The sequence below is a fragment of the Myotis yumanensis genome, unplaced genomic scaffold (genome assembly GCF_028538775.1).
Source record: "Myotis yumanensis isolate MYYU_CA2020_CCGP unplaced genomic scaffold, mMyoYum1.0.hap1 SCAF_7, whole genome shotgun sequence".
NCBI classification, from domain to species: domain Eukaryota; kingdom Metazoa; phylum Chordata; class Mammalia; order Chiroptera; family Vespertilionidae; genus Myotis; species Myotis yumanensis.
The window spans coordinates 51,369,733-51,393,071 of record NW_027223758.1 but is presented as its reverse complement, the minus strand read 5'-3'; the positions used below and the strand labels follow the sequence as shown (position 1 = coordinate 51,393,071).

General features: G+C 44.0%; 1 protein-coding gene across 1 annotated transcript in view; it reads left to right on the top strand.

Annotated features, from left to right (window-relative positions):
* Positions 1-6,993: 6,993 nt before the first annotated feature.
* Positions 6,994-23,339, top strand: part of CYB5A (cytochrome b5 type A) — a 28,299-nt gene continuing 11,953 nt past the window's right edge. The window contains exon 1 of the mRNA XM_070420466.1: positions 6,994-7,219. Within this exon, the coding sequence (XP_070276567.1) occupies positions 7,091-7,219 (129 nt within the window). The 5' untranslated portion in view covers positions 6,994-7,090. The remainder of the gene's footprint in view (positions 7,220-23,339) is intronic.

The window sequence follows — 23,339 nt, the reverse complement described above, 5'->3', positions numbered from 1 at the left end:
TGGATGCTGATGGGATAGGGAGCCGGGGAGTGTTGGGAGAGGCCGTTACAGAAGTCAAGAGGCCTCCTGGGCAAGGTGGCACGTAGGACGTGAAAGAGGTGGGAGGGGAAGACCGTGCAGGTGTCAGGGGAGAACATTACAAGAGAGGCACAGCAAGGACAAGGACCCAAAGGGAGTTGGCTGCAGTGGAGCTGGAAAGAGAAGTAGTGACTTGAGGCCAGAGAAGTTAAAACGGACAAACAGTATCAGGCCTGGTAAGACGCGTTACGTTGTAAGAGGTGCACCCGGGCTGCTGTGCTGAGCATAGACTGAAGGGTACAGAAGGACAGGAAGGAGAGCAGTTAGGAGGTAGTAGCATTTATCCAGGAGGGAGATGATGCGGGTTGGATCAGGAGATTGGCATAGAGGCGGTGAGATGGCATGGGATAAAAAGGTACTTTGAAGTTACATCTAATAGGCCTTGGGTGTGGATTGACGTGGGGTCTGAGAGAGAGGAGTCAAGGAGGACTCCAAGGTATTTGTACTAAGGGCTTGAAAGGATGGGGTTGCCATTAAGAGGAAGACTGGGCGGGGGGGGGGGGGGGGGGGGGGGGCAAGTGTGGGATGGAGATCAGGAGGAGTTTCGGTTTTGGACTTGTGGAGATTCATTCGGACATGAAGGGGATTCTTCTGGGGGAAAGATCTGTATGTGATAGATGGTATTTAAAACGATGAGTCCAGATCAGAACTCCAAGAGAGTGAGTGTGGATGGAAAAGAAGTCCAAACACTGAAACCTGATAGACTCCAATGTAAATTCCGGGAGATGAGGAAAACGCATGGGTGGAATGTCAAAGTTTTTCCTAAGAAAAGATTTGGTACTTTTCAACTTTACATTTTACCAGGTTCCAGCAGTTATGTTCTGAAAGAATGAAATTTTGTATTGTGTTTAATGTTTGATTTACAGTAGAAGAGTAATTATTTTATTGCAAAATAAATTTTAGCAAAGAGGAGTGTTTTCAGATATCCTCCTAACTCAGTAAGAAAGTGCTCAATCCTTACATATAAGGATTGAGTTTGGTTAATCCAAACTCAATTATATGTTTGGTTACATATAATCACGGTTGTGAGATCATTGTAAGTGATTATCACAAGGTTGGTGAGCCAAATCAGCCTCCTATGACAAAATCAGCCTCCTATAGTTTACAATAGTAAGTGAACAAAATACAGTCTTCTCAAACGAACATTCCAACAAATTTAATGTCCTAAACTTAACATTTATAGACTGAATAGTCATTGGAATTATTAAAACAAACCTTTGAAGATTATAGAAAAGGTCTTTATCCTACGTGGTACATTCACATAGGGAAAAGGGCTAGATATTCACCAGCCTTTCTTATCTATTTAAATAAGGGAAAAGCCAACTGTTTTTCATTCTGAAAAGCACGGGTCACTGCCTCATGTTCTGAATATCTCTGCTATTGAACTTATAGCCTCTGGCTTCAGTAATCGCTTTAACAATGCAGAATGAAAGATAGTTGAAGTTTTTAATTATGCTCACATCACCAAACACCCAAGTACTAAACAGTCCATTTCCATTCACATAAAAGGTGAAACATATGGGCCTTATTTCAACCTTTATTTGAATAAACAAACGATAAAAAACTATAACAGAAATTTGCATACCAACTGTATATTTAGTTGTACTAATTATTTTATAGACAGGAATATTGCTTTGGTAATATTTGTAAGATCTATGTCTCAGACATATAAATTGAAATATATATTTATGGATGAAATTATATAACTGGAAATTGCTTTAGAATGATTCCATGGGAGATAAGGGTGGTGATAAAGAAGAAACAAAATTGGCTGTTTTAATAATTGTTGAAAATGAGTGAAGGTTTATATTGTCTGTGCTTTTATGCATTATACATAACATCCTCTCTACTTTTGTATATGTTTGAACTTTTATATAATAAAAAGTTTTTTGAAAAAAAACTTCTCCTTCCCCTCCCCCTCCCCTCCCCCCTCTCCCTCCCCTCCCCCTCCCCTTCCCCTCCCCCTCCTCCCCCTCCTAACCCTAACCCTATGTTCTTGACCCACAGGTTGAGAACCGCTCAATAGAGGATCCAGAAATTGACCCAAGCCATTATACTCAATTAATATTTGACAAAGGAGGCAAGAGCATACAATGGAGTCAAACAGCCTCTTTAATAAATGGTGCTGTGAAATTTGGTCAGATACATGCAAAAAAGTGAAACTAGATCACCAACTTACACCATACACAAAAACAAACTCAAAATGGCTAAAGGACTTGAATGTAAGACGGGAAACAATAAAAACCCTACAAAACTCCATAGGCAGCAAAATTGCAGACATATGTCGTAGCAATATCTATACAGACACAGATCCTAGGGCAAGAGAGACTAAGGAGAAAATAAACAAATGGGACTACATCAAAATAAAAAGCTTCTGCACAGCAAAAGAAACCATCAACAAAACAACAAGAAAGCCCACTGCATGCGAGAACATATTTGCCAATGTTATCTTCAATAAGGGTTGAATCTTTTTGTATTTTATGGCATTGCCTGCTTCGGTTTTTGGCCTGAAGATACCTTCTTGTTCAGGTGGCCATTACACCTCTGCCCCATGAAGAACCTATTGGAAGCTATTGTAAGCAGGTAGGCAGGTAATCATGAAAAGCAGGTCCGGAGCAGTGGTAGTGGGGATAAACAGGAGAGCACTGATTAGAGAGGTATTTAGGAGGAAAAACCTATAGGACTTGCTGATGGATGGTTCCCAAGCTTCTGACTTGGGTGACACAATCAACTGTATTTCATAGAACTGTCCTTGAACCCTTTACAAAGTTAAAGAGGATATCTGGAATTTTTCTTATCTACACCATTTCACTCTTGTTCTATTTACTTGTGCTGGAGACAAGAGTTTAAAAAAAATAAATTTAGTATTGCAACAATGCCCTACAATCAAACATTTACTCTCCCTAATTACCTGCTCCTACTTAAAGATGGATATAGCAGGAACATGTGCTTAAGGAAGTATTTACAATAAGATGTCCTACACATAATTGACTTACTGTCTGATGTTAACTGAGGGAAATCACCTTACTTCAGCAATGAATTTAAGACATTTGTATCAGGTTTGTGATCAGATAATATCCATTGCTCTTTGCTCCTCATTTCTGCCTCTGATTGATCAGAGATTCTCAACTGACATTCTGGTCTGTTATAAATATATGTGAGTAAAAGCAACTTCAACTCATACATGATTAATTTTAAAATGAATAAAATTTTAATAATTGAGAAAATTTTGGAAATTATTGCTAATAGAAGGGTAATTGTTTAGAAATCAATCAAGCTATATATACTAGAGATATATAGGGTGTCCCCATAAATGTATACACACTTTAACAGCTGATAGCTCAATTTAAAAAATGAAATGTATGTTAATAAACATTGCCTTTATAATTCAAAGTGTGTGCATACATTTTTGGGACACCCTATAGATATTTTGGGGAGGATAGAATAACATATGGTATCATGAGTTTTAAAATACATGGATATAATGCAAATTATCCATGTAGACATTTGAATTAGAGTCCATCTTTGTAGAAGTACCCATTTGTTGAGAGAACCAGCTTTCTATGGTTGTAACTATACAATAGCAAATATAACTATTTACCAAAATGGGCAGGAAAGGGATGCTCATGTAAGTCTTGTGCACAAGTTGCAGAAGGAATTGGAAAATAAATTTTAAAATAATGTTTGCTTATTTTTGTCTTACAATGAAAGAGAAGGCTGAGTGCTTTCTACAGTATATTTTTACCTGAGGAATTTTAGGAGTAGAACTGGTTTTCTAAATGTTTATACAAATTCATTTGCTGGAGGGGAAAAGGAAGTATTTGTCTTCCTTTACCAGGTTTGTTTGTTTCTAAATTTGCCTAAGTTTACTTCACCTTGGAGCACCTGCCAGATAGGATGTTTCCTCATACCCGAGTTTTAGAATAAGGAAATTTTGTTGAATAATAATAATAATAATAACAACACTAGTTAAATCTGTTGATTGCTTTCTGTGCCAGCCCCTGTGCTATGCATGTTATAAGCAGTGATTTAGAAGAGTTAACCATCTGGCTCATAGTTATGCATCTGATAAGTCACACCTGATAGGATCCAGGTCGCTGGCACCAACCTTTTCTTTTTCATCACTTCTAGAGTTATTTGAAAATGGGACTGAAATCTGAAACAACCTTGACATTGAATTTAAAGATAGCCATTCACTCAAGAGATGCATTGCTTTATCTTGGGGAGATTTAGTAGTCCTGACAACTGTTAGGGAAATAGTATAATTTTTGTTTACTATTTTTAAAACATATAGGAAATTTTAACATTAAATGCAAACATTAGGAAAAAGAAAAGTCTCTAATCAATAAACTTCCACCTCAAGAAACTAGAAAAAAGCAAATAAATAAACCCAAGGCAAGCAAAAAGATATAATAAAGACAGAAATCAAGGACATTGAAAAAAAAGAAAAACAATAGAAAAAAATCAAAGAGCAGAAAAGCTGGCTCTTTGGAAAGATCAGTAAAATTGACAAATCTCTAGCAAGGTTGACAACAAAAAATGGGATAAGTCACAAATTACTAATACCAGGATATCACCACAGACCCTGCAGACATCGAAGGATAGTAAGAGACTACCATGAACAACTATATACAAATAGATTTATCAATTTAGATGAAATGGACCATTTCCTCAAAAAGCACAAACTACCACAACTCACCTAGAATGAAACAGAAAATTTGAATAGCTCCATAACTGTTAATGGACATTAAACTCATAGTTTAAGACCTCCTAAAAAAGAAATCTGCTGGCCCATATGGTTTCACTGGATAATTTTACCAAACTTTTAAGGAATAACAACAATTGTACATAATCTCTTCCAGAAAAATAGAAAAGGGAATACTTCTCAACTCAGTCTATGAAGCAGTATTACTTTTATATCCAAACCAGACAAATGTAAAGCATAAATAGAAATCTACACACTATCTCATAAATATAGATGCAAAAACTCAACATAAAATTCATCCTGTACAACAAAAGGCCAATATGCAAATCGACCAAACAGTGGAACGACCGATTGATATGATGTGCACTGACCACCAGGGGAGCAGAAGCTCAATGCAGGAGCTGCCCCCTGGTGGTCAGTGCACTCCCACAGGGGGAGCACTGCTCAGCCAGAAGCCAGGCTCATGGCTGGCGAGTGCAGTGGTGGTGGCAAGAGCCTCTCCCACTTCTGTGGCAGTGCTAAGGATGTCCAACTGCTCACTTAGGCCAAGCTGTCAGTTGGACATCCCCAGAGGACTCCTGGACTGCAAGAGGGCACAGGCCGGGCTGAGGGACACCCCCTGCCCCCCTGAGTGCACAAATTTTGTGCACCTGGGCCTCTAGTTAATAAATAAAATTATTATATAACATAGACAAGTGGGGTTTATTTCTGAGATGCAGGGTGGGTTCAGTATTTGAAAAGCAATGTGTTCTATTATATAAAAAGGCTAAAAAATGCTTGAGACGTTTGGAAAAATGTTTTCTTCTTGATGGCCTGCATTCCTATAGAGGACATAAGGGGCGGGGGAAAGTGGGGACTGACATTCATCCAGGACCTAAAAATGGAAGAACTGTGCTCAGACCCAGGGAGGATGACATACACGTGCACCCTGTTGTGTAAGTTCTTTTGGAATTAACTACCATTTCTGAAAAGGGCCTTAATAAATATCAGATGACTTTTTAATATGATGGCATTTTTCTGCTTTGTTTTTCTCAATCATTTGTAAATCTTCATATGTACCTCCCATAAGGCTGCTGGGAGGTATTCTTCCAGACTTTATTCCAGGTGCTATCCATCATTTAGGACTCACCTTAGCCATATACAGTGGGATCTTGACTTACGAGTTTAATTCGTTCGGAGACTGAGCTCGTTACGGAGCTCGTTAACTCAAATTACTCTATCAACTCAATGCAAAAAATCGACCAAGAGACAGCTGGTATCTCAAAAAACTCGTTAGTCGGGACACTCGTAAGTCAAGGCCCCACTGTACTATTGAGACAAGACAATGAGCCAATACCAGAACTCGCCTAGCCAGTGGTCAATAACGGACAAGTACTTGTCTTAGAAGATACAAAGATAATCAGAACGTTTTTAAAATATATTTAATTGATTTCAGAGAGAGTAAAGGAGAAACATTGATCGGCTGCCTCGTGCACGCCCCCTACTGGGGATAGAGCCCAACCCCGGGCATGTGCCCTGACCAGGAATGGAACCGTGACCCCACAGGTCGAGGCTCAACCACGAGCCACCTGGCAGGGCCAGAATGTCCTAGCTTTTTATGAACAGTTCCGCTGGGTTTGTTTTTCCTGTGAGAACTGGGCAATTTGAGGGCGGGGTGAGGGAAGGGGTTGGTCAAGCGAAATTAGAGTGAGTTTGTTCTGGGCAGTACCCTTGTCCCACCCAGACTAAGTGACCGCGCGGTGTGTTTTAACGTCCACCAGGCTCGTTTCTCTCTCACGGAACGCTAACAAGTTACCGGAGACTCGCCGTGGAGACTGTTAGAAATTAACGCGCCGGTCTGGCTGATCTGACGTGATTGGGAAATAGCGGCGATTTTGACGTGCGGTCGCTGGCCCCTGTGGACCACCCCGCCGGGTCAGTCCTTCCCACGCACGTGTACCTGTCTGTCACCCGAGTCACCCCCGGGGCCCCCCCAGCTTCCCTCTCCTCCTTCTGCGCAGGCGCAAGGAAAGCTCCGCATCGCCCCACCCTTCGCGCAATAGGGCATCTTCAGCCAATCAACACCCGCTTTGGGCGGGGCGCGCTGGGTGGAGGGTGTCAGTCGAGGGTGGCCCCTTGAGAGACACGGATTCTGGCCAATCATCGGAGGCCGTCAGCAAGCCGCCCTCTCCGAGGTGCCGCTAGCCCGCCCCAGGCGCCCGCCGGGACCGGGGGGGGGGAATGTCCCGGCACCGTCTTGGAGAGACGCGCTTTGCTCCGCCCGGCGTGGCTGCTGTCTGCAGGCCCTGAAGCTCGCGGTGTTCCGAAATGGCCGAGCCGTCGGACAAGGCCGTCAAGTACTACACCCTGGAGGAGATCCAGAAGCACAACCACAGCAAGAGCACCTGGCTGATCCTGCACCACAAGGTGTATGATGTGACCAAATTTTTGGAGGAGGTGAGTTGGTGAAACGCGCCGCGGACCGGGGTTTGGAGGTTCCCTGCTGGGACCTGTGGTTCGCAGCGCGGCCGGGTTGCGGTACGAGGCTGTGCGCGTGCTCCTGAGCCTGCCCACCCAGTTCTGCACACTTGGGAGAGTCTCCGCGCCTGCACGTCTCTGTGTGCACACCTGTCTCTGCACACACAGGGTCAGCCGCCGCTTCTGCGCCCTCTGAGTTTGCGTGCCGGTGTATGTACTCCTGGGAGCGCCCACTTGGGTGCGACCGGAGGCGCCTAGGCCCGCGCTGTGGCGGGGGGAGCCGTGGCGGGGCAGGCGTTGCCTTGGGAGCCCATGCGCGGGCGTGTAGGACCGCGGCACCACCCAGCACTTAGTGGGAAACAAAGTCGCGTTTGGATCGGCTTCCCTGGCAGAGGGCGCAGCTACGCGGGAGGATGTTGAAAGATCCCCTTTTTCCCCTGAGTTTGCATAAACGGGATCTTCATATGGAACGGGGTCGTCCACTTCTGGTATTCCCCGAGAGGATTCCTAAAAGGAGCAGGTTGGATGCCCCCGCCCGTGAGCTGTGGGGTTTCCTCCAGAGGGGACTCTGAGGTCGGAGTGTGTGGACCGCACCCACACCCACCCGGTGATTGTGAACGCGCCTGATGAGGACTTTGCCACAAGGTACAGAGCTGGACTCCTGGGACTGCGTGTGGGTGTGTGGCTGGCTTTGAGGAAGGAAGGAAGAGGGACGGAGCAGTAAAAACGCTGCCAGTGGGACTTGATCCTAAAGCAACTTTGGACATTGTAAAACAACTTTGCTTAACGTAAAGGAAAACATCCTTTTGTTAAGATTCTTTGTATTAGATGATCATTTTTGCAATAAATTCTTAGGGGCTTTTCTTTGCTACCGTTGGAGGTGTTTTATCACCGTGGGGGAGTCTGAGTCATAAATCTTAACATTTAACTTCCTTCATCCCCCCAGACAATAAAAGAGAATGTTTAATGATGGGGATTCTTTACATAGTTTGAGGGGATAACTGAGATGGAGCCCTGGGCTTAGCTGAATTACAATTTGCATCAAGGGACTTGTTTTGCAGAGAATTTTAAAAAACTGTTTTAAAAAAGATTGGAGTTGATGTTTATCAGTAAGATATTTCACCATGGACTTGTCAATTGGTGGAGTGCCAGAAGATAAAATAGTGTCCTATTTTAGTTAGGAGTGGTTTTTGTTGGAGTCACATCTGATTTTTCCTGCCCCTTATGCTGAACTACAGAGCTTATTTGCCATTAGAGTTTCTTGAACTAAACACCCTGAGCATAACATCGGGCGTAATTGACACTAAATGTCTACTTGGAACTGTTTCTCCTCTCCCTATGGTATAAGTAATTCTGTAGTTTTAAGATCCAGTGTGTGCTTTCTTTATTCGTGTCTATTAAAAAGGATAGATCTATAAAAGATTAGTAGGCTGTTTGATATTATGAAGCATCTATCATTTCTTTTTTTTTTGTGGGTTCTGAGCTACACATTGTGCTGTACAGGAGGCCTCCCTCGCCTTCCCCCACCAGATGTCAGTAGCACCCCTCCCCCAATTGTGCCAACCAAAAATGTTCCCAGTTTTTGACAAGTGTCCCCTTGGGGAGAAAAATCATTCCTAGTTTGGAAGGAGTTCCTGCTCTAAAATGTGTTTTGCATAACTTTAAGGGGTACATTTCTCAGAAGAAGATAATAAGAGGAGATTGTTAAACTTTACTATAAACCATTTACTGTTAACATGTCATTGTTTTGAGGCAGGAAGGGGGAATTATACAATGTTTTTTGAGTAAAACTGGAATAGCTCCCAAGTAAAATTTGAGGAAATGAGTTATCACTAATATTTGGTAATGAGTGCTTATAGTGAGATAACAAGAAACTGCTGTTTCTAGTGATTTAAATAAACCCCAGTTTACAGCAGTCGCTATACACTGTACTTTTCTCGATTGGTACTTGGTACTGTGCTCCCTGTAGTAGCGTCCCTGAGACTTGAGTTTGGGTCCCACTGTTCTCTTTGGGACCTTCCTTCTGATCAGTCAATGTGGTATTTGCTGAGTGAGCTCTTTTCGCCTCCATGTCTGTCAGGACACCGGAGCTCCAGAGGAAGCAGGAATACGGAAAATAATGTTGTGGACAGGAACGGTGACATAGCTGTCTTCAGCCATCGGGAGTATCCCTGGGAACCTCACATGTGGGCTCTAGTAAATAGGGCCTCAAATCAGTGGACCAGAGTGGAAAGGGCTTGATCAGCTTACAGCAGGGCTGGATTTAGGTAGAAGAGGGAGGGAGGTGGCTGATACTTTGGAAGTAGACCTACTACAGGGGTCCTCAAACTACGGCCCGCGGGCCACATGCAAATACAAATATTGTCTTTGTTCCCGTTTTGTTTTTTTACTTCAAAATAAGATATGTGCAGTGTGCATAGGAATATGTTCATAGTTTTTTTTTAAACTATAGTCCGGCCCTACAACAGTCTGAGGGACAGTGAACTGGCCCCCTGTTTAAAAAGTTTGAGAACCCCTGACCTACTAGAAGGAACGCAGCATGCAGAGGGGAGGACTCCCACTAGCCTGTTCTAGCTGGAATCCCCAGCACCAGCTTTCCCAGGACATCCAATTCCACTTTTTGGGGAATGTCTTCCATTTGCCATCGTTGCTCTTTGTTGTCACTCTCTGTGACATCTCTGCTTAAGGCAGGGTCCTAGTCTTTGGCTTCCCACCCCAGCAGGACCATCCTAGGATCCCTGCCCCTGGCTTCCTGCATCTTAAACACACACCTTCTCCTTCACAGGACTGCAGGATGCTCTGACAGGGGTTCTTCCTTCTTCCTCCATCCTCCTGTTCCATTATTTTACGAGGCCACGGCTGAGTATCTCATCCCTACTTTTGAAACAAAGAAACCCAGAAGATGTCTTCCCCTATTCCCCTTCCCCTTCTATCATTTAAAAGCTCCAGAAATTCATGAAGATTTTACATCCTAACTAAAGAATATTCTGTTTTCGCTAATTTACCTAAATAGGGAAGGTTTGTTGGGGGAGGGGAGGCTTCCTACCTCTAAAGTGAACTTTTAACTATGGGCAAGATCTCCTTATCCTATGAATTCACCCATCCGTATGGACAACATGGTTTCCGTGGCATCATTCAGAATACCATAGATTATATGCATGTCTATGTTCATGTTGAGAAAATGCATAGTTGATGGGTGGAAGAGGGTCCTGGTCTGCTGCCTATACTCTGTGCTTCAGATGCCTTATTTAAAGTAAAATGGGAAGATGATAATAGTGCCAACTTCATGGGGTGATTATAAGAATTAAACAAAATAATGCTGGTAAATGCATAACACGGTCACAGGCACAAGATCCGTGCAGTAAATGCAGACTGCTACATCAGCCGGGTCAGGGTAGGGTATGGGCTTTCTTTCTGTAGCATCGAATGTAGCTGAGTGCTAATATGAGATTTTAAGTAAAGGTGTATATCTGGCAGGTGCTATTGAAACAGGAGAGTGTTATTAAAAAATTATATTCACCCAGTTAAGAACGTAGGTGAAGTTTCTTAGTTGCACAACAGGCTCTGTCCCCTGAAACAATGGCCTTAGAAGCTGTTTTCATGTTCGAAAGGACGGTAGACACCTGAGAGGGCTTAATGTTAGTGGTCAGCTAAGTAGCAGCAGGTGTTGAGTTACTATCTGATACCAACCTGCAAGATTATGAACTTAGCTGCCTAAGTATTTTGAACTAGTTGTTTTTTTCTTTCAATCCTGAATTCTAGTTTTTGAATTTATACTGATGAAGTTGGGTCTGGTCATATGATTATATTATTAGTAGGGTTGATGAGTATAGAACATTGAAGGGAAGTTATTGAAATGAAAATATAGGCACGTGCGGCCAGGAAAGAAGGGTGGTTTACTTTTCTCTTTCTGTGATTTAGGCGGCAGCATTGACTCAGCTTTTGAAAGAGCTGTGAAGGGAGAGAAGGCGTCGCATAATCGATGACAGCCAGTAGGTGTTTAATTTGTGAAATAGGCATCTTCCTGAAAAATGTTATGAGCATAATGCTGTTGTGTCCAGTTGCCCCTCCTTTACATGATGCAGATGGAAATTGGTTTCTCTACCAGTGGTCGGCAAACTGCGGCTCGGCAAACCGCGGCTCGAGAGCCACATGCGGCTCTTTGGCCCCTTGAGTGTGGCTCTTCCACAAAATACCGGCTCTTCCACAAAATGCCGACTTCTGCACATGGGCCACGAAGTTTCAATCGCACTGTACGTGCATGCCCACATGTGGTATTTTGTGGAAGAGCCACACTCAAGGGGCCAAAGAGCCGCATGTGGCTCTCTCGAGCTGCGGTTTGCCAACCACGGCTCTAGACCATTTCTGGGGACCCTGGGGTTATGATGCTTTTGATCTGTGTCTAGGCTGATCCTTAGCATCATCTGCCTCATAAAGGCTGCTGGCTCCAGACTCTCTTTTGCTTTTATCATCTTAGGCAGTGTCTTTATAGCAGCTTTTGTGGTAAGGACTTACTTTTTGTTACTGTCCATTGAACATGGCTGCTTACTTTGCAGAGACCAGTGGTTCTGAGCCTGGGGGACCTCAGTGCTCCTGGAATCCGGAAAAAGACTGTGGGTGTCCGAAACTCAGTGTCCTTAATTTTGAAAAACCATATATCTTTACCCTTGATAGGGCTGTGGTATATAGGGCTAAAATCCTAAATGCCTTTGCTTTTCTCAAGGAAGTTTGGTAATATTCTAAATCTCATACTACTACAAAGCTGCGGTTGCAAATTATTTAACCTATGTAGTTTGGTAACTAAAAGTAGAAATTATGAAATCCATAGGAGGAGAATATAAAGAGACTCTGGTGTTTAAGTGGCTCAGGCATCATGGGTGAACAGTGACAGACTCAGTCTCACACACCACCCGGTAAGGTAAGCCTGTGGGCAGGGCCACTTTTGTAGATTCTACATAATTTTTTTTTTCTTTTGCTAACTTTTTGCTACTTTTGAGGAGAGGTTTTTAATTTGTGTTTTTTTAGTTGCTTTTTTATTGTTTCAAAGCAAACACTCGAGATTGCTAACTTTCATTTTTATGTATCTTTAAGGTAGATGGAAATTCTAAATTGAAGGGAGCACAGACTGTGCAGGCCATTGTGGGAAACTCAAGGAGTAAATAATGCTCATTTCTCCTTAATGCAGCTATCTGTTATTCTAAAAGTTCTCCAAACCACAAAACATAACCAATAAGTACCTTTTAAATTTTTTAAATTTAATTTATTGGGGTGACATCAGTTAATAAAATTTACAGGTTTCAGGTATGCAATTCTATAATACATCATCTGTATATTGTAGTATGTTCACCATCCCAAGTCAAGACTCCTTCCATCACCATTTATGCCCCCTAGACCTTCTGCTACCTCCCTCCACCTCCCCTTTCCCTATGATAAAATCACGTACTATTGTCTGTGTCTGTGAGTTGTTTTTTGATGTTTGTTTGTTTTTGCTTAATCCCTTCCCCTTTTCCACTTAAGCCCCCAACCCCCTCCCCTCTGACAGCTGTCCATCTGCTCTCTGTATCTAATGGAGTCTGAACAGCCTCTGTCCCACGAGGCAGTTGTGGGAAAGTATTGGATGGGGGTGCAGAAAACTGGATCTAAATCTTAGATCTATTGTCAAGGTGGTTGGAGCAAGTCAGATAAATTCTCTAAATCATTTTCTTCTAAAGTTGGGAGCATTCTGCCACCTGAATCTACCTCAGACTTGTGAACACTGGCAGGAATAATATATGTGAAAACACTTGGGAAAGTTTGGAAATCTTTTACCAAGTGTACCAGTTAATAATGCAGATTTTGTAATCAAAGAAAACACGGTAATTTCAAGAGAAACATCAAAAGTGCTTTATTCAAAGTAATGTCCATCGCTAGCTACACATTTCCCCCATCTTTCAGGTAATTTATGGATACCGTCCCCATAGAACTTTTCTTGTTTTGAGGCAAACCATTCAGAGACCCAATTTCCCACTTCTTCGTATGTTTTGAAGTGCTGCTCAGAAAATGCATGTGCCATCGATCGGAACAAGTGGTAATCTAAAGGAGCAAGGTCTGGTGAATATAGCGGGTGGATTAATACTTCCCAGGCAAGATCTTTTAACATTTTTTTTACTGGTTTTGAAGTGTGTGATGGTGCGTTATCATGAAGCAAAATTACTTTACCATGTCTTCTGGCCCTTTCTGGTCATTTTACGATCAAAGAGTGGTTCAAATTGATTATTTGTTGTCGGTAGCGATCAGTATTAACCGTTTCACCTGGTTTTAGGAGCTCATAATACACCACACCTTCCTGATCCCACCAAATGCAGAGCATTGTCTTCTTTCTGAAGTGATTTGGCCTTGCAGTCGATATTGATGGTTGGCCTGGATCAATCCATGATTTTGTGCATTTGGGATTCTCAAAGTAAATCCACTTTTCATCGCCAGTCACAATTCGATGCAAAAAAGACTCTTTCGTGCCGTTGAAGCAACATTTTACTGGTGACTTTTCTGTTTTCCATTTGTCTTTCGTTCCGTTGATGTGGCACCCATTTTCCTTCCTTTAAAATCTTTCCCATTGCTTGTAAACGATCGGTAATTGTTTGCTGAACATTTAATCTTTCTGCAAGTTGTCTTTGAGTTTGACATGCATTTTCATCTAATAATGCTTGTAATTGTTGGTCTTCAAACTTTTTCGGTTCACCTGGATGTTCTTTGTCTTTCACATCGAAATCATCACTTTTAAAGCGTTTAAACCAGTGTTCACAAGTATCTTGAGATGGAGCATGTTCACCATAAGCTTTCTGAAATATACGATAATGTTCAGCAGCACTTTTCTTCAAAATAAAGTAATGAATTAAAACTTCCCGCAAATGCTCTTTTTTTTTTTGGCATGAAATTTGACATTTTTAAGCGTAAAAATATCTATGATGTTAACACCTCCAGAAAATTTGACATAGGAAGTTTTGAAGCTTGTCAACACAACAAAATAACATACATATCAAATAGCATATATATCAACATATGTGTAACTCCTTTTATTGAAAGAAACCTGCATTATTAACCGGTACACCTGTAAGTTCAAGTTTACTTATAAATTAAGTGTTATAATTATATCCCACGTCGGTCACACCAGTGACCACAAGGCCCACAAGGTAGCCAAGTCTGTCCTCCCAGGTTCAGTTCTCTAATACCTGTAACACCTGAGAGGCTTGGTTGATTTCCCACCTCCTCTCCTGAATTATTTGGGTGTGTATTTTTTGTCAGAAGGGGAAATGCATGGAAACATTTTTTTCTGCCCCTTTAACATGTAAATTCTCTTAAAAGTGCAACTACAGCGAATAATGCCTTATTAAGCTAACATGAGCCACAGTTGTCAGCAGCAGTCCGTGTCCAAGTGCTCAGGACAGTGGCCAGAGGTAGCAGACTCAAGGGGGGATTTAAACAGCAGTGGCTCAGAGGTGTTCTCCAAATCTTAGTGTGTGCTTCCCCCCCTATTACCTTTGAACTTGTTTTCTTGGAAACATCCCGTTAAGTGTATTTATTAACTGGCTCCCTGTGTCTTTTATCAAGTTCCACATGGGACAGGAAAGTGAGTTGAAGACATGGGTTGGAGAAGTCAGTTCGAGGCCAGGTCAGTAGAATTTGGCCTGTGCAACCTTGTGGTAAGCGACCTTTGGTTAATGAGAGCTGACGTCTCAGGGATGATGGCAAAAAGTCACGTTCTTCCATCCTCAGAATTAGGTCTCTGGCCTGTCCATGAGGACGGCATGTCCAGAACAATGACATTGAACCAGCATTGATGGCGGGGAGGGAAGTGGGCGGTGTTTACCTCCTCTAGGCCCCGTCAGCGGTTTTCTGTGTCTGGTGGTTTTCCCGCAGGGCAGGCAGCCTCTGTCTCTTCTGCAGCGACGGCCTGGATGTGCCTGTTTCTACCTGTGTCTTTCCACGCCTGCTGTTTTCTCAGTGGCAGAGCTGAACAAAAACGGGCCAGGACACAAAATATATCCAGCCTACTCCTCCGCCTCCCACATTCTGCAGAAAGTATTAATAACTGCCATTCACACTCCCTCCCTAGTAGAAATCCCCGGTGGGCTAATACTACTTGTGATAGCAGTGGACACTCACTGAGCATTGTTGGCCTTTCCGTGTGTGCTAGATGGTGTGCCAAAACGCATAAAACCCCCTTTGCATTTGTACTGTTAATTCTGAAAACAGGCCTCTCAGGTGGGTAGTGGTGGTGCTGGTGTCCTTTTTAGGTAAGAAAAATGTGGCTTAGGAGCCTCCGTTAATTGCTCAAATGACACAGTGGGTGAGGATTGAAAGCCAAGTTTTCAATCCAGGACATGGGACTCCCCAGTCCGAGCTCCTCTGCTGACTGTGACACGGGCGTGAGACCGCAGGCATTTTTGAGGACCACTAGCAAAACTGTCAAAGAAAAAAGCCACCCTACCTGTACATAGTTGCCATCATTTGCTTTGAGATTTTTCTCCCTGTATCCAGAGTTCTCTGTAGGAACCAGGAAGAAAGCAAAGGGAAGTTGTGAATGGAAAGATCTGAACATAAAGAGAATCCTTGGAAGGTAAAGAGGGGGCCAATAATGCCTTTCTTCCCACCTGCTGTCATTTCCCGTGTTGCCTTCTAGAAGGTGAAGGAAAGAGCAGTGGCAGCTCTTCACAGGGGGGTCTAGAAGGAAAGAAAGACCTGGGGGTCTGCAAGGCCTCCGGAGGTTTCTAACACAGGGCACCTGGGTGGTGCTGAGAGTCAGTGTTGTGCTGTTTAAGAAAGAGCTTGTTTGCATGCGTGCTGCGCGTGTGTGAGCAGGGCCCATGCTTTCAGGAGGCCTGTTACATCACTGGCTCGCACAGGCTGCTCTGAGTGGAAGTCTGATGAGGCTCCTGCTCTGGTGAAGTCCGCCTGTCTGTGGGCTCAGCTAGTGCTGGCCCACTCCTGCCCACCCCCTGGCTGGTTGTGGGTCCTTGTCCTCTGTGGGTCGGTCTCTCTCTCTCTCTCTCTCTCTCTCTCTCTTTCTCTTTCTCTTTCTCTCTCTCTCCTTGTCTGCCAGTGCCCTCATTCCACTTCAGTGTCACCTCCGGGCCCTGCAGGAAGTCTGTCCTCTGAGCTTCCTCTCGCTGCCCTCTGTCTTTGAGTCCCTGCCGTACATGTCAAGGATTCTCTCCCATGTCAGAGCACGTGTCCTGACAGAGCCTTCAGGATCCCACTGCTTCCATCGCTCAAGTCTTCATGATGAGTGACATGTTATTATGACATTAAAGAATGTAATTCCTGGAAGGAAATCGAAACAGCTTTATCTGGTGGAAACAACTTATCATTTCTCTGCTTAGCTCCTTCCCTCTGCCTGGTGTACATTCCCTTGGTCACCACCCCCTTCAGGCCACAGCTCAGTGTCGCTTCCCAGAAAGGGGAATTTTCTGTTACATCATCATCCTATTTCATTTCTCTGCTAGCACTTCAGGCGATGTCTGCTTGTTTCTTGTTTGCTGGCTGCGAACGTCCTCCTTCACTGCCCTGTGTCCTGACACATAGTAGCTGCTCAGTAAACGTCCCTTCAGCTGGGAGGGGACAGTCCGGTGGAGGAACACAAAGCAACCTGTCCTCTGTTACCATCCTATTTCCCTTTTCCTCCCTGTTTCCCACACAACTGGCACATACTTGTGTTATTATGATGTGACCTTTTCTAAAAATAACCAAGAATTTTGCTTCTCTTTTTCAAGGAGAGAGAATTGTAATAGCATTCTGCAGAGCTGCCAGCTCTCCAGCTCACAGCTGCATTATCTCTCTGTCCTCATCCTAATGGCCTCTAAAGATGACCCCCGGTAGAAAATGTCATTGTCCTTATGATACCTGTTTCTGTTGACTCTCGTCATTTGGTTCTGTGCCTCAGTAGAATCAGGCCAGTTGATTTAATCCATAGAGGAAGAGGAAGGTGGGTGGGGTGGGAAGAAGGGTGTGGTGCTGGATGTAGCCTTCAGCATTTCGGGTCAGGAACTGTACCAGGTCTGTACAGGTTCTTTGTGGCAATATCAGGTGGGGGTAGGGACAAAAGGGAACTCGATATTACTGAAATGGCTGTTATATGCCAGGCATTCTAATGATATCTTTTACTCTTCTGTGCAGTTTAGGAGGAGGGAGATAGTTGATGCTGGGGAAATGGACACTCGGAAAGATCAGTACTTTCCTGGGTGTCTGTGAAGACATGGCAGAGCTGCACCTTGAGCTCCTGGTCCTGTCCCTCCCAGCCTGTGCTTTTTCCATAGCGCGGGGCTGCCTGGACACAGAAGCTATGCCTACTGGAGAACAATCCATCACTCCTTCTAGGGCAGTGGTTCTCAACCTTCCTAATGCCGCGACCCTTTAATACAGTTCCTCATGTTGTGGTGACCCCCAATTTCATTGTTACAAATTGAACATAATTAAAGCATAGTGATTAATCACAAAGACAATATGTAATTATATATGTGTCTTCCGATGGTCTTAGGCGACCCCTGTGAAAGGGGTCGCGACCCACAGGTTGAGAACCGCTGTTCTAGAGCATGACATGGGAACCGGAGAAGTGTAGGAAGGTGGGAGCCCATGTGGGGTCAGGCAGGCGTCACAAAGGGGAAAGTGCTTGCCGTGAGGTTGGGCCAATATGTGACTAACGAGGGCTTTCATGTAACTTTAGATAAGTGATATGGGAAAGTGTGATTTATAAAGTATGGGAGGTGATATGTGCTTAATTCTCCTTTCTAATTGCCTCCCCCTAATCCAGTAACAAAGAGTGAAAAAAAACTAACAAATAGTTGTCGACTGAAAAATAATATCGACTAGGTGTTTTGTCATCAAGAAGGGCTTATTTGGGAAAAAGAAAGGGGTGCAACCCAGAGCACGCAGACAAGGCAGCCGAGTGCACACTCTGGCCTGCGTGCCAGGCGGGAGAAGGAGGTTAAGGGAAAGGAAGTTAGGACCACAGAGCTTTACTATAAATATTGTTCTGCCTGTAGGGTTCTTGTGATTGGTGGAGTATGAGACCTTTTTAAGCCCAGCTCCTCCCACAGACCCTCCACACTCATTGTGTTTGCTCCAAGTTCCAGTTGGACTTCATCATGCATTTTTATCCCTGTGAAGTGGTTACGCACAGCACCTGCAGTTCTCCAGGGTGCCACTGTGTTACTGCCTCTGGGTCTTTGCAGTGTCCTTTCCTTTGCTAAAACGTCCCCACCCGCTCACCTGGCGAACATCTCCTGAACCTTTCCCACCTCAGCCTCTCCCTGACCCCCTCTCAGCCTCCTGCTCCAGGGCGAGTGGATCCCTTCACCTGCTGTGCTGGCTCCTGTACCTGGGGCTGCTGTGTGTAGCTGCTACTTGTCTGCCTGCCTGTCTCTCCCCTGGACTGTAACCTCTAAGGCCAGGGCCGAGGCTTCCCCATTGAGGTAACAACCCAGCTGGCCCGGGGACTTTGCAGATGTTTCCAGCTGGGTGAACGCACAGATGGGCCTTGTAAGTTTCATCCCATAATCTTCAAAGTGAGACAAGGAGCTGATGCTCCCCAGCCTGGTCCTGAGCTTTGAGGATTCAGCTCGAGGGGCATGCACAGCCCCGGCAGTGCCATCCAGAGGTGTCCCTCCACGGAGTCCATGTGGGGGGGCTGTGTGCAAGTCTGGAGAACCCAGCCAGCTTCGAGGCCCTTCATTCTTTGCCTCCTCGGAAAAACAGCATCTAGAAATGATAGAAAACATTTGGTTAGGCAACTTATTTTGTTCCTAATCTTTTTAAATCGTTCACTTTCCACACTCCCTTGAGTTGTTCTCATCTTTGGCTTCATTACTGCAGATAATCTCTGTGCACACATTGTTCTGCCGAGTCATTGTTTACCACACCTATTTTGGCAGGGCTAAGTGTTTGGATTGAAAGGTACTCCAGAGTTGGTGGACTTTGGGTCTGTATAACAGTACAGCTAAGTGGAAAGGTTTTTATTGTCATTTGTTTTTGTGTAGTTTAAATGAGCTCTGGGTGTGGGGGGATGGATTTAGAGCACATGGTGACACCGAGTGGACGTCTGCACACCCTTCTGAGTTTTTCGGGGAGAACCTGGTAGCCAGGTAGTTCCCTGAACTAGGGGAGAGAGAGAGAGAGAGAGAGAGAGAGAGAGAGAGAGAGAGAGAGAGAGAAAGAAAGGGGGGGGGAGGGAGAGAGACACCTTTGAATCTTAGTGATTAAGGCTCAGGAAGGCAGCACAAAGTTTCTTGGGGTCTAGAAGAACCGAGACAGATTTCCCTCTAAATTTCCAAAAGGGAAATGTAAGAAGAAACTTTTTTTTTTCTAAGGCATCCTATTAAAGTCACTTTGTTCAGAAGCATAAAAATAGTCATTTAATACACATGTTCCAAAAAGAGGGGGAGGCCCAATGAGACCAGAAACTGGGTTCTGGGCCTGTTTCCTTCATGAACTGTCAGCGTGAAGTTGGGCTTATTTGCTCTGGGTCCCGCTTTCTGCATCTGTGACTTTAAGAATGTTGTGTCTCTGAGGTTCTTTTAAACTCTCAACTTCTGGGATTTTAACCTTTGGCCTGCCTCAGGCCTGCCCTTTTGAGCGAGATCTCCAGCTGAGTGTCATGCTTTTGTTGCTGGCCCACAGAGGAGGTGGAGGCGGTTGAACTTTGTAAGGCTGCAGCCTGTGCCTGGGGGAGGGGGTGGGGATGGAGAGGCCCTGTGCTGCCCCCACTGGTCAGATGCCTGTCTGCACTTGGAGACTGGCTGTTCCAACAGTGATCCTGTGATGTTTGTTTGAGTCACGCTGCTGTTCAAGAACTCATTATTGTCTGCCCTTTCCCACAGGCACTCACGGCCCTCCCTCATTTGGTTCATTCTAACCATCCAGCTGTGTTAGTCAGGGTCCTCCAGAGAAACAGAAGACAGGACACACAGACGATCCATAGAGTGTAAGGGATTTATTATGAGGAAGGTCAAGAAGTCCCAGGTTGTGCCATCTGCAAGCTGGAGACCCGGGAGAGCTGGTGGGCCACTCAGTTCAAGTCTGTAGGCTGAGAGCCAGGGGAGCCAATGGGGCAAAACCCAGTTCAAGGGCAGAAGAAGGTGAGATGGCATGTCCCAGCCCTATCAATAAGGCAGGAAAAGAGGGACAGATTCTCCCTTCCTCCACCTTGCCTTTTGTTCTACTCAAGCTCTCCTGGATTTGAGGAAGCCCACCTAAAGGGGAGGTCACCTCGTTGACTAAGTCCTCCGATGCAAATGCTAATCTCATCTGGAAATAACCTCCCAGACACACCTGGAGATAACAGTCTGAGCATCCCCTGGACAGTCAGGTTGGCTCACAAAATGAGCCCCGGCACAGCCTCACGTATTTTGCTTTATTCAGACGTACCTCTTCACTCACCCAGCTCACGAGCACATTTCGGCCCTTCAGCCTCATCCCTGCTTGGATTCCTCTTGAGGTTTCTCATCTATATCTACTCTGTTCATCCAAATTCTAACCTAAAGGGCCCAGACTATTTTTAAAGATATCTATGAAGATAACCCAATTATTAAATATTGGATATGTTAAGATGGTCCCTTAATATTTCTCCAGTTGTTTAATATATGTGAAGACCATTGTCCTAATTTGTCTTTTTAAGTTTCTCAACACTTGCATCTTTTATGTGCTTCAGGACTTTAGTGTCTGGCACATGGTGTTTCTTGACAAATGATGAATGTAGTAATTAGAATTAAGCTCAGAAGAACCACAAACAACTGTGCTTAAACAAGGTAGAAGTTTGTTCACCTGCCGTGAAGAACAAGCTTTCCAGGTGTGGTGTGCCGGCTGTGCTCCGTCAAGTCCTCAGGGCCACACTTCTAGCCCACTTCCTGACCATTTCTAGGGTCTGGCTCTCATCCCAAGTTCAGAGGCAGCCTCTGCACTCCAGACAGCAGAATGAAGAAAGGGGTGAAGAGAAATGGTGTAAAGGGGGCACACCACTCTAGAAGAGAAGGCTTCTAGAAGGTTCTCCTGACATTTACACCTACGTTCCATTAACTGAGATTTAATCACATGGCATACCCAGTTGCAAGGGAGTCTGGGGAAAAAATCTCTATTATACTAGTAAGTAGCTATTTCTCAGCTAGAAGTTTAACTGTTTGGGGAGGGAGAAGCTGATGTGGTTTTGCACCTGGGTACCCCCTGGACTATGTAGATGGTGAAGCTCTTTGTGAGAAATTCAGGAGGACTTGTATTTGCCTGCAGAAATTCACCACTGTAGATTTTTGAGTAGGCACCTGAAGTGGTCAGAATGGTATTTGAGGATGAATATTCTAGCAGATGTAGAGGTGGTTAAGAACCATGAGGGTTGGCCCTAACTGGTTCGGCTCAGTGGACAGAACTTTGGCCTGCGGACTGAAGGGTCCCAGGTTCAATTCCGGCCAAGGGCATGTACCTTAGTTGCGGGCACATTCCCAGTAGGGGGTGTGCAGGAGGCAGCTGATCGATGTTTCTAACTCTCTATTCCTCTCCCTTCTTCTTTGTAAAAAAAAAAAAAAAAAGAACCATGAAGGTTGGAGAGAGGAAGACCTGTCCTATCCAAGGCTGGAGCTGTGAACTTGATGGGTAGCTCCCCCTTTCCCCCCAGCTCTATTTACAAGCATGCAAGGCTTTCTTGCCATGTAAACAAGATCTTCCAACCCTTGGCTTTGAAATTGTATCACTTTTTTTTTTTTTCAAAGCCACTAAAATGTAGGGATTCTAGGAGTTAAGGTCAAAGACTAAGTAAAAATAGTATTCTGTATCAAGCCTAAGACTATCTCACTTATGAAACTGTTGGGGCAGAAAAATAACTCCTTCCATCTCAAGGTCCTTCTGACTGCTCTGATAATCAAATTCACATGAGACTTTAGCAGAAAGAAGGCAAATTCAAGTTTAATAACATGTATACCTTCTGTATATATGATAAGAAACCCAGGAGCAGTAACTCACCAAAATGATGGAAGCCGGCACCTTAAATACCACTTTCACCTAAAGATAGAGAAGGTGTTGGAGGTGGAGAGTCAGTTGTGGGAGGTGACAAGGAAGAGCACAGTAGACAAGGGTAAGATTATTATGTAGATGTAAGACCTGCGTTCTGCACTGACGGTGAACAGCAGGCCTGGTACTGTGAGGGAGACACCCTTACAGATGGAGGCTTCCCTTCAAAATGTAAAAATCGTTTCACAGCTGTAACTTCTACTTGCTTTTCAGAGCTTCTCCCACATCTGCTGTTGCTTACAATTAACCAGTGTAAAATGATCAATGTCCCAAAGAGGCATATTTTGGGGTGGAAAACTTTGCTCACCTCTTTTGTATTAAAGGGGAACATAACTAGCAAAGGTGATGCCAAAATTATAATTTAAACTCATCTTTATATTTTGAGTAGAGAATCTAAGGAACTGTAAAATGGCTGTAGAAATAAACAGTAGGAATGAAGAATGGACCAGGAGAGTGTTTTGACTCAGTAATCAGTTTCTGAATTAATGTAGTTGGAGACTGCATATTTGAGTGCAGAATGACTGATTTTATTCACATTTTCTGTCTCCTTAAGATTATTGCCTATATATCAAGAATTTGTTGAAATCATCTGCATCAGGAGTAGTATCTAAGTTTCTTTTATCTTGCCAGTTTTTAGAGATCATTTTTAGTGTACACCATTAAATATGAAATAGAATTTTCCTGTAATTTAATAAATCTTGGATATGGTGCAATCTCTAGTAATGCAGTTATTACTTCATTATTTCTTTTTGGCCTCATTCAAAACAGGATTTGAGGCACCACTCACATTGTGTTGACTATAAATCTTGGTCTTTTCATACAGAAGTAATGTAACCCAAGACCATGCTCCATCAATTGTGCTTTCTCTGTATCTGACCCTGATCTGTTTGTGCTGGTTTGCTCTGGTGAAGCATCTGGTGCTATTTTAGTCTTATAGTATATTTTTTTTTCCTGTGCATGACAAATTGGTTGCATGTGTTATCTCTCTCGCTACTAGTTATACCGAAGTAGGTTAGAAGATGGGGAGCCGGCAGCAGCCCTTTGGGGTCTGGCCTTCCTCACTTGAACAGTT